Raw genomic sequence first — 10,327 nt, 5'->3', positions numbered from 1 at the left:
TCGTTTATCAACCAATCCTCCTCTTCCAACTGTCGCACAATCAATACGGAGCCTCCCTTTTTCGTACTGAATGCCCGGCTTATCTCCCACCACCATCCATCTCATGCACCTGCGTTGCACTGTCATTAGGAGCCTCCACCAAAAATTGGGGTGATTGATTTGGGGCAACTGAAGGAGAGTCGGTTGGTTTCCAGGCTTGGGGAGAATGTGATGTTGTGCTCCATCTTTGATATTGCTCGGGCGTCATTCCCTGAGGCATTTGAGGTTGGAGTGAGCTCTGGTCGGCCATCGCTACTGGTGTCTGCTGTTCTTTCTTCTTGTTGTTTCGACGACGAAGGAAGAACATGACAAGCCCCAAAGCGGCGAGTCCAGCAACTCCACCAACAACTCCACCTGCAATGGCACCGGCGTTGCTTTTGCTTCCCTCGGAGGAAGGAGGCGGGGGTTCATCCGTGGTAGTCGCGGTCGTAGTCGCAGTCGTAGTTGGTCTCGACGAGGTTTCTTCGTCCGAAGTCTCTGTGCTTGATGCGGTCGTAACGACTGGGAAGAAACTAACCTCCAAGGTTGTTTCTCGCAGGTCGTCGAGCCCAGTCATAAACGCGGCATTACGATAGGCTGATGATTCATGGCAAAAATATTGTTTCATGCTGTTCGGATAGTAAATGGTCAAACATTCCGTATAACCTGATCTACTACTGTTTGTAATTCGTGAGTCTAACTGATTGACCAATATAACTTCCCCTCACAGAATAGAGCTAGGTAACTTACCACTTCCGGATGTTGGTGTTTGTTCTGCAGTGGTCGTCACATTTGGATGTGTTCCCAGATTCTTCACTGTTCATACAAGCTGTGTGAAATCCAGATTTAGGGCAAACGGCAACATTGTACTTCTCCGTCTCATATAGGCAATTGTAGTCCGAAAAACATGTGAGATATGTATCAGTGTCGGGGGTATAGAAACCGCAAGTGTTGTTCGCGGCGACGATGACATTAAGGGTTTCGGTGATAGTGCCATCTGCTCGCTCGTAGATGTGTTCGATCTGTTGCATTCGTGGCGGTACTGTTGGCTCAGGAGCTTGAGGTTGTGCAACCAGGGCATTTGTTAGACAGAGAGAGAAAGATAAAAGAACCGCCGAGGCCAGTCCTCTCATAGTGAAACCCATCTCTGGAGTCAACAAGTGAAACTGCAGATGGAAAATTGGTGAGAAAAAGGAAAAATTCTCAGAGCAAGATACTGGGGAGTTATCGTTCAAGAGGAGCAAGCCTGATTTTCCAGCCCCCAACTATTGAGTCTCGTTTCCCTCCCCCGTTATCACATCTCCTGTGTTAACCCGTAAGCAGCCACCGAGGCAGCTCAGCCTGTCTTGGCACGATGCAAGGCTCGCCCTGGTCGAAGGATCGAAGGCTACATAAGTACTTGTAACTGTCACTACCCTCATCATACCTAATCTGGCACGCAGCCCGGCGTGCTCAGCTCTGGGTCCAACTCGGTGCTAAGACTGGTCCTTAAGATGATCTTCGAGACAGGATTCTAGGAGGGTGACCACGTGGTAAAGGAGAACACATATCTTCAATGGCATATGAGCATAGTGGACCTAGTAAATGTTTCAAATACCATCGAGTACATGTCAAAGTAGACCTTGCGAGGTTACCAAGCTGGCTTGAATAAGTCTTCCCTGTCACTAGTTTTGCGGATGAGTCACTAAACTATCTAGAATATTTTTTTTACATAGATAGACTTTCTTTGTTTTAGAACTATGTAATAGGTTCACCAGATGGACTAGGAAAAAGATCCGGCTATACAATTAAGCCTCAGTTAAACTGTTTAGTCATAGGGACTGGCTCAATCTAGAGAAATCTCAACCACATCACCCCTCCCCTGGTGTGGTTTGTGAAAACCATGGTGTTTTTGGTACTTTTTGGGTGTCTGAACTCCATACCTCCGAGCAGACCACCTCTGAAATCGTATGGTATCCATATGACTTTCCTATTACCACACATAATCCAGTAATCATCAGGCTCTTGCTTGTTTACCGCGATACTAAACCGGTCATCCCCGAACTCACTGGAATTCGTATCCATCAATATTTTGTTCCGTAGATCTAAAACACCGTATTGAGTGCGGATCCTCTGATCAGTCAACCCAGCCGTGAATTGCAAGTCGTAGACGTGCGTCAAGCGGCTTCCAGTCTTCACATCCAGCACAACACAGTATCCGACTTGTCGTTAATCAATGCGCAGACTGCGCAGACCATCCTCTGATAAAGAAAGAGTGGATAAAAGGGGATATGGTAACTTGAAAGTTCGTGTAAGCGCCCCGGTGCGGGTATCGTAAGCCTCGATGCCGTTTTTCGCATTGGACAGGAAGACTTCGTCAGTCAACAGCGAAAAAAACAAAAGCTTCGTTATCAACCTTAAAGGTGTAGTGCTGTTTTATTTCTTCACTAGAAACATGGGATCTAGGTGATCGCGAAAGCAAATCCCAAATAGTAATCTCGCCGTTCAATGACCAGATTGCCACCAGATTCAAGTCTGGATGCGAAAAGAACACTTGCTTATGTAGCCGCAGGCTCGCACTCAGGTTAATTTCCATAACCATCTCGTCTTTCAAAGTATCCCAAAAGCGAAGGACATTATCACCATGCCCTTTCCAAGCAAACCACCGGAAATCTTCTGAGAAGCGGACAGAGAGCAACCCGTGCGTCTTGAATGATTTTTCAAGTAAGCCGGATTGAGTGTTCCAAATGCTTATCTTGTCCGGTGAAACAAGTGCAAGCTGACATCCATTTCTGGATATGAAGCAGTCTGGTGTGTAATCCCACTGCTCGACATCCTCATCAGTCTTGGTGGGCAGTAGGTCAGCATCCCAAATGCCAATTTCACATGCTGAAAAAGACTGTGAAACAACAGCTGCAATCTGCAGTTCATCGGCGGAAAAACAGAAACCTCCATGCGCTTTCACGTCAAACGTTCCCAGGTGTGCCCCATTCGCTGCCAACAGGTGAATACCATTCTCGCATGGCACACCGATATTACCAGTCCTCGTGAAGACAGGAGCGGCAATGCAAGTCTTAAAACCCATGGCATCTGTGTCAATGCACAAGTCTTCGCCGTCTTCTAGGTCATGAACGACGACTCGACCAACCTCTATCACGACAAACTTGTTACCGTCGTGTGAAAAAGCGATGGGTATTCGATGCGTGACTTTCACCAAGTTCTGGTGAGTATATTGTTGAATCATGTGGTTGTCGCCGAGGTTCCAGATTTCTACCACCCCCGTTTCAACAGTGGCCAGAAGTTTGCCCTCGCGCCCAAACACATGACATTTTGTCACAAAATAGCTTCCTATGTCGAATGGTTGCGAGAATGATTCTCGATCTATATTCCACATCCCAATGCGTCCATGGTATGCTAAAAGCAGAGTAGAGATGTCGCTTGTAAAGGTCAGTGCTCCTTTATCAAGCTTCTCTGGTTTGGGGAACCCATGAACGTTAACGTCGAGTTTTTTCGAAACTTGCTCTCTCTCCATATCCCAGATTGCAATTTTGCCCTCGCTCGACAAACAAGCAAGCCGCGTGTGGTCCGTTGAGTACGCGCCCAGAACAACATCGCGGGCGTGGCTAAGTAACTCAGCTGGCGCTGCGTTATTTGTTCTCTGCAAGACCAACGTATCACGTCTACAAGAACTTATTATGAAGTCATCCTGTGTCGGTGCTAATTGGACGTTCGAAAACCTATCTACTGGAATGGAAAAGGTCTGGGTAAGTGAGCTCCAGTGTGATGGTAGATTCAAGCTCGATGTTTTCCACGTATATACTTCGTCCTGGGCATCGCTCCGTTTCTTTGACATACTCTCGAGGAAGATTTCAGGGCAAAACGTCAGGCCCGAGGCGTATATTTGCAGCGGAGCTACTTCGATGCCTATTCTGAAATAGCACATTATTCGAAAAATGTTGTGTATCAAATCTTGAGCGCCTCGTCTCGTTTCTTGAGACGATGAGTGGACACGGGGCTCAGTCTACAGCCAGTCAGTTCTGATCCAGTTCTCTGCAAGTCTGTTCAAGAATGGCGTGTATACTCACAGATGTCGCTAGTCTTCGGAGTTTATATAACACTCGGAGTGCATCAGGCAACACTTGCAATAAGCACATGGCCTCGATCCAATTCAGGCCCTTTTCCCTTAGAAAGAATTTCAACACGCCTCCTGGTCCCAAAGCCATTCTGAGGCTATCTGGATCAGAATCACACAAATGAGAAGCCCAATAGATACAACAGTATCTGACTGGAGCTAATAGATCTGGCTCTGGTATTCTTACTTCTTCAATGGGAAATCCTGGATAGCCAAGAGAATAGATGTTTCGCCGAAGGTTACGGTTCAAAGCTATCAAGCACCTGTTGAAAGTATGATAATGTTGAAGATGTATAACGAAATCAAGTTCCTCTGTTGCTTCCACGATGAGATAATCTTTCGCTGATTGATGTATGAAGTAGATTGTGTCATCCTTCAGGGTTAGGAATGATCCAGCTCTTTCAACAATCTCTTGCAGTATGTGTTTGTCGAATGGCGTGTCCTCGGACGGCTCCCAGAGAGATAATAATTCGTCTAGCGTCATAGGTCGATACGCAGTGAGCGTGAGTTTTAATATTTGCTTGCAGTCTTCCTTGCAATGTGAACCAAGGGTGTAATCCAACATCCGTCGATATATGTTTTCCAGACCTGCCGGGGTTTTCCTCAGTTTTACGAGGATTTCCCAGCCTGGTAGTTTTGGGTCTTCGATCAGTTGACAAGCCAAAGCTACCCAAAGAAACGTTTCGTTACAGTTCGACTCCATATATCTCTGGATAGCTAGCTTTGTATCGGTGTTCAATCCTTTGCGTGTCGAGATAGTACGGACTTTGAAATTGATAAAGAGTTTGACGGCTTGTGAGATGCTGGCATCGTTCAACTCCAGGCGCAAGACAAGTTTCTGTGCCGCATCATGAAGAACGTCTATCTCGGGCCAGTTTCGGCTGGAGACGATCCATCTAACATTTTGCTGGGACAGGTCGACAAGTAAATCCAGCAGCAAGTGAAGATCCGTGACGCATTCATCTAGCGCATCGATAACTAATACAGTCTCGTTCATACTAGAGTCTGCAAGGATGGTGTGCAGAATGCGGGAGAGGGCAGTAAACGCATTACAGTCTTCGAAGAGCTGTTTTCCAGCATGCTCATACTCTTTCCATACGTGCGTCAACAATGACTCTTGGCGTTTGACAAGCATATATATAAGCCCGCGGAGGACAGCTGTGGCATTATTGATTCGACCGTCGGTCCCTTGGCAGAAGAAGTATGCGATCTGGCCAAAGTTTCCTGGTTCGGTGTTCAATTTGTCGATGATGCCTGCTAGAAGCATCGTCTTCCCCTTCCCCGGATTACCTTTAATCCAGAGGAACCGTGAATCGGATTCGGTATCCTTCCATTGTTTGAAGTCTTCGTTCTCGAAAATCCAGCAGTACGACTCTTCACGTAAGCCACCTTTGGCTTGTACAATTCGCGCTTTGTCAAGCTTAGGATCAGTCATTCGTAGATCAAGCAAACATCTCTTCTTGTCATCGTGTGAGCCTGATTTTTTGGTCAGCTTTATCTTCGTACCGCGAGACAGTATTTACAGTTATAATTGTTGTCACCCAGATGAATCTGAGCGCTGTCTCCGAACTGACTTCCAGCGATTGTTCGATTATCAAGCATCCTGAGGCAATGTTTCAAGAACCTCTTATCTTCTAACCGGTGGTATGACAGAAGGAATATGCAGGTCGGGCTTGGGTTGAAACGAGAGCCTGGTGGCTGCAGTCACGGGTTGTCATAGCCGCCAGCCTGATCCCTCAGCCCCCCTGCATTATCTACTTGGGTAGGTAGGTAAGTAGTCAGGTATCTTGATCATTTTCAATCTCAATATTGGAATTCATCATCACTAATATCCCTAAATCATGGTAAAAAAAAAACACTTTACTCATCCTTTTGATGTCGCTGCTTATCAACACTATCAATAGGCTTCAGGTGTTGAAGTAGCCGGCAGTATAGTATCACTGATAGATGCTGCCCTAAGAATAGTCAACGAAGCACGGAAAGCGCGCCACAGAGTATTAGGGATACCTACAACACTGGATAATGTCTCAAAACAGCTGAACAGTATCGAAGAATCTTTGACTCTTGTGCGAGAGGAGAGAAACTTGCAGAGCTTTGCCATCGAGCAACAACTCCAGACAATCGCTCAGGTTGCCGAAGAGCTTAGACAATTCTACGATCGGCTTTCTCTCGTCCAGCAGAGAAGCTCAACCTCAAAATTCGTCCGCTCCTTGAGGATGGGCGATCGCGAAGAAAAGGAACTAGAGGGAATTCTCAAGCGACTCGACACGGCCAAGGGTGATCTTACTGTACGTATCCTTGTTGCACACGTGGGCGTAGTCGGAAACTTCCATGATGGGTTTCGAGTTGCATACGACGTCCTTGCGGAGACAAACTTGAACGTACAGCGTGTCTTGGGTGTGAACATGGCCCTTTTGGAACTGGTCGAGAATCGCGATCGCAAATTGGGTCAGTATGGCACTTTTGATCTTTGTAAACATAACATCTCTGACTACAAAAAGATGGAACAATCCCCGTTGTCGCCGCTGAGCTCGAGGCTCTCGAAGCACCCCGTTTCGATGCATCTTCTGAAGTGGTGCAAAACTCGATTTATAGCAATAAAGGCGTCGGATTTGTTATGACAGGTAATGTTGGTGTGGAAACCAACTATCAAGCTGCACCGCGGACAAATGCAATCACCAACAATGACTTTGGCAAAGATGGGAAGGTTATGACAGGGGACATGGGCGGTGCTGCTGCTGAATCTTTCAACCAGAACTTTTGGAAATGAAAGAAGGAGTTGGATGCTTTGCACGTGTTTCATGTCACTGGTCAGGTCTTCTTCCTAAGTTTTGGATCTGGGACGTGATGTGAATAACAAGTCAACACTGTCGTTTCAACCGGGTTATTGTATGATCTTTCTTCCTGTTATCAACATCTTACTATCTTTTTTATCAATGTTCCCATCTGTTTCACTTTCTTTATCATCTTACAAATCAATAGTAGTCGGACTCGAGTATTGGTATTTCTTTCTCTTTTTTCTTCTTTTTTCTTCTGACTTAGTTTATAAACTGTAACTAGTTCTTTTCGCGATCCTCCTTCAGAGAAACAATACGGTTAAGCACAATCTTGTCATCTGTGCTATCCGAGTCCATGGCCTATGTGATGGTTAGTTTTCGTTCAAAGGTCAGGAAGCATACACTCACAAAGTAGGCGACACGCATAGCCTGGAATCGAACACTCTCGGGGCCGCTAGCCTCGTTGGTCTCACCAGCTGTAACAGGCCAAGGAGCGCGCTGGCGCACCTCATTAAAACCCTCCTCAACAAGAGCCTCAGGGTAGACGACCTCACTGTCGGGGTTGATGTCGTTCAAAAAGCCGCCCTCAACCGCAGTAGGGTCGTCAGACTTGAACAGAGGGCTTTGCACACGGGCCTCCAACTTGATGGAGCCCTCGGGCACCCACTGGATGTAGGTCTTGGGCTTGCTCTCCTTGTCGAACACAGCCTTGATGCTAGTGACCTTACCTGACTCATCCTTCTCGAACGAAGTAGCCTTGATAGGGTGAGGAGCGTTGAGAAGACCAACGGTCTTACCAGGGGCAAGTCGGAAGTAGCCCTTAATGTCTTCCTCTCGGAAATCGGATCGGTCAATGTAGACAGTCTTGGTAAATCGGACCTTGTGAGTACCGAACTTGGGGTCCTTAGGGGAGTAAGGAACCTCAAGTTCTACAGTTTCCTCGTGATCCTCAATGGTCACGGGAATAGGGTCCAGGACAAGCATGAGTCGTGGCACAGTGTTCTCGAGGTAACGGCGGACGGTCTGCTCGAATCGTGCAATCTGGATGATTGTTTTGGCTGTGGTAACACCAAGCTCGTTGATGAAAGCCAAAAGAGCGCCAGGGGGGATACCGCGACGCTTGATGGCGATCAGTGTGTACAGACGAGGGTCATCCCAAGCTCGAACATATCCGCCCTCAACAAGCTTCTTGAGAGCTCGCTTGCTCATGATGGTTCCGCTAACATTAAGTCGGCCTAAAAGTCATCAGCAATTCGTACTTACACATTTACATATCTTTTCTCACCAAACTCTCGCTGCATTGGCTCGTAGACCTCGAGGGACTTGTTCAGCCACTCGTAGCTTTCACGAGACAGAATAAACTCGGTGGTGCACAGACTGTGTGTGATACCCTCGAAACTATCGCAAAGACAGTGTGTGAAATCGTAGGTAGGGAAAATCTTCCACTCGGGCGCTCGGTGGTGAACCTTCTGGTTCTTAGGTATGCGGTAGGCCGCAAGATCCCACATCTGAGGGTTGCCGTTTGTGATGTCCTGCTTCATGCGGAGGAAAGCAGTCTGGGGTGCGTATTTTCCATCGTGCATATCCTGGAACTTCTGGAGGTTTGTCTCGACATCCTGCTCGGCATGGGCGCAACGGTATCGGGGACCTTCCTTTCCTTCCTTTCCACCACGCTGAAGCTTGATCTCGGCTTCGTTACAGTGGCAGACGTATGCCTTGTCCTTCTTAATAAGCTCCTTGGCGAGATCGAATAGCTTCTGGAAGTTGTCGCTAGAGTGTGTGATGGCGCTAGGCTCAAAACCTGTTGACAACCAATATTAGTCAAAATCGATTCGGGTATCGTAGACATCGAGATTCGCACCAAGCCACCTGATGATCTTCAGGATCCATTCAAAATAGATCTCCTCCTCTTCGTCGGGGTTTGTGTCATCGAATCTTTATATCCGTTAGCTATAATTTTTTTGGCGCTCGATTCTAAAATCATACCGAAGGATCTATCATAAATTAGCATCTTTATCAAATCCATCCGGCGCATTGAAGCTTACCGTCTTGCCACCGTGGTAGCGAGCGAATCCAAAGTCAATGGCAATAGCCTTGGCGTGACCCAAGTGAAGGTATCCGTTTGGCTCGGGAGGGAATCGGGTGACAACAGGCTTCACAGGTCTCTCCTTGTATACATCGGCGAGGAAGCCCTGCTTGAACATAGCATCGGGGTCGAGCTGGGTAGGCTCCTGGGCCTTGGGCTTGGGCGCAGCAGGCTTGGGGTTTGCCTCCTGGTTCTTTGCCTTCTCCTCTCGCGATGCCTGAGCAGCAGCCTTCTTAGCTCGCTTCTGGGTTCGCTTCTTCAGCTCGTTGCGCGTGACCTGCTCGCCTGTCACCTCGTCAAGCACGAGCTTGACAGTGGCCTCGGTGACCTCAGCGACAGGGTCGGACATGATGGGAGTCGGTGTATGGTCGATGTTCGGTTCGATTTGATAGTTGCTTTGGCGATGTCGTCGAGTTGGAGAAAATGCTTAGCTTTGTTCAATGTTTGAAGCTGGTAGTGGGGTTATTTTTGGCGGTGGGAAGTTATCATCAAGAGTTGTTGGTGGGGGAGGGGCGGAGGGGTTGCAATTGGACAGCTTTGAGTCATAAGGGGAACGATAAAGATAAGAGTCATCAGCGACAAAGGAAGAGACGATATTCGTATATCAATACTCATTTCTCTTGAGAAAACAATGAACTGAATGATTTCAATTATTTGATGATATAGCAGAGCTAGAATCGAAATAAGTTGCTGTGAATCAAGAAGTTGTCGTCATTTTTGTACTAACTGACTACCCTGTACACAACTGAAGTGGTTCGCGATACCATCAATTCTTTTCCTCCAGTCAAATTGTACTTAGCAGCAGTTTTGACTCACAGGCTGCCGTTATACTGGTGATAGACGGGTAATTACTTCAGTTTTCATATCTGTTGAATCGTTTAGCAATTGACTTTTATCTATTGATACAACACTGCAGAGTCACATTCTTAACATCTATGTCTCTTTTCGGTTATGATTCAACATTGTAGTAGGATAACACTTTGTACCTGCTTGAAGCTGCTTTTCTTATATAACCATCCTGTCATATAATCCTCGTGAATTGTCTATGCTCCTAGAGAGTTATGTAGATCGATTCTCTTGTACTTGGAAAAAGGCTTGGAGTCGCGGACACTTGAACAAGAAATTCGTTATCTCAAGAGAAGAAAGGTTGACTTGCGAATTCGATAGATCATATACATATCCTTACAAAGAAGCATCATATCAGGGACTGCTCATGCTTTGCGGTGGATGGTCGCAGCGACGCGAGCCCACAAGGATCTGTCGCTGGAACCCATGTCATGAGAGAACCTCACTACTGGGCTAACGAAGCGCTCATGATATCTCGTGTATGACAGG

General features: G+C 46.9%; 4 protein-coding genes across 4 annotated transcripts; 1 reads left to right on the top strand and 3 right to left on the bottom strand.

Annotated features, from left to right (window-relative positions):
- Positions 1-79: 79 nt before the first annotated feature.
- Positions 80-1,151, bottom strand: FGSG_02558 (uncharacterized protein; the record flags this gene model as incomplete). Its single annotated transcript, XM_011320194.1, has 2 exons — positions 80-647; positions 769-1,151. 2 exons carry the CDS (start codon positions 1,149-1,151, stop codon positions 80-82), a joined length of 951 nt encoding a protein of 316 aa, XP_011318496.1.
- Positions 1,152-2,374: 1,223 nt separating this feature from the next.
- On the bottom strand, positions 2,375-5,847 carry FGSG_02557 (uncharacterized protein; the record flags this gene model as incomplete). Its single annotated transcript, XM_011320193.1, has 6 exons — positions 2,375-3,655; positions 3,818-3,921; positions 4,083-4,095; positions 4,317-5,627; positions 5,704-5,732; positions 5,769-5,847. 6 exons carry the CDS (start codon positions 5,845-5,847, stop codon positions 2,375-2,377), a joined length of 2,817 nt encoding a protein of 938 aa, XP_011318495.1.
- A 498-nt stretch (positions 5,848-6,345) lies between these two features.
- On the top strand, positions 6,346-6,899 carry FGSG_02556 (uncharacterized protein; the record flags this gene model as incomplete). The annotated part of the gene is made up of 2 exons (XM_011320192.1): positions 6,346-6,577; positions 6,631-6,899. The coding sequence occupies 2 exons, from the start codon at positions 6,346-6,348 to the stop codon at positions 6,897-6,899; spliced, it is 501 nt and encodes a 166-aa protein (XP_011318494.1).
- Positions 6,900-7,143: 244 nt separating this feature from the next.
- Positions 7,144-9,341, bottom strand: FGSG_02555 (glutaminyl-tRNA synthetase; the record flags this gene model as incomplete). Its single annotated transcript, XM_011320191.1, has 6 exons — positions 7,144-7,266; positions 7,315-8,141; positions 8,192-8,707; positions 8,768-8,841; positions 8,893-8,900; positions 8,952-9,341. 6 exons carry the CDS (start codon positions 9,339-9,341, stop codon positions 7,186-7,188), a joined length of 1,896 nt encoding a protein of 631 aa, XP_011318493.1. The 3' UTR covers positions 7,144-7,185.
- Positions 9,342-10,327: the final 986 nt, after the last annotated feature.

The sequence above is a fragment of the Fusarium graminearum genome, chromosome 1, assembly GCF_000240135.3.
Source record: "Fusarium graminearum PH-1 chromosome 1, whole genome shotgun sequence".
Taxonomy (NCBI): Eukaryota; Fungi; Ascomycota; class Sordariomycetes; order Hypocreales; family Nectriaceae; genus Fusarium; species Fusarium graminearum.
This window is presented reverse-complemented; position numbering and strand designations above follow the sequence as displayed.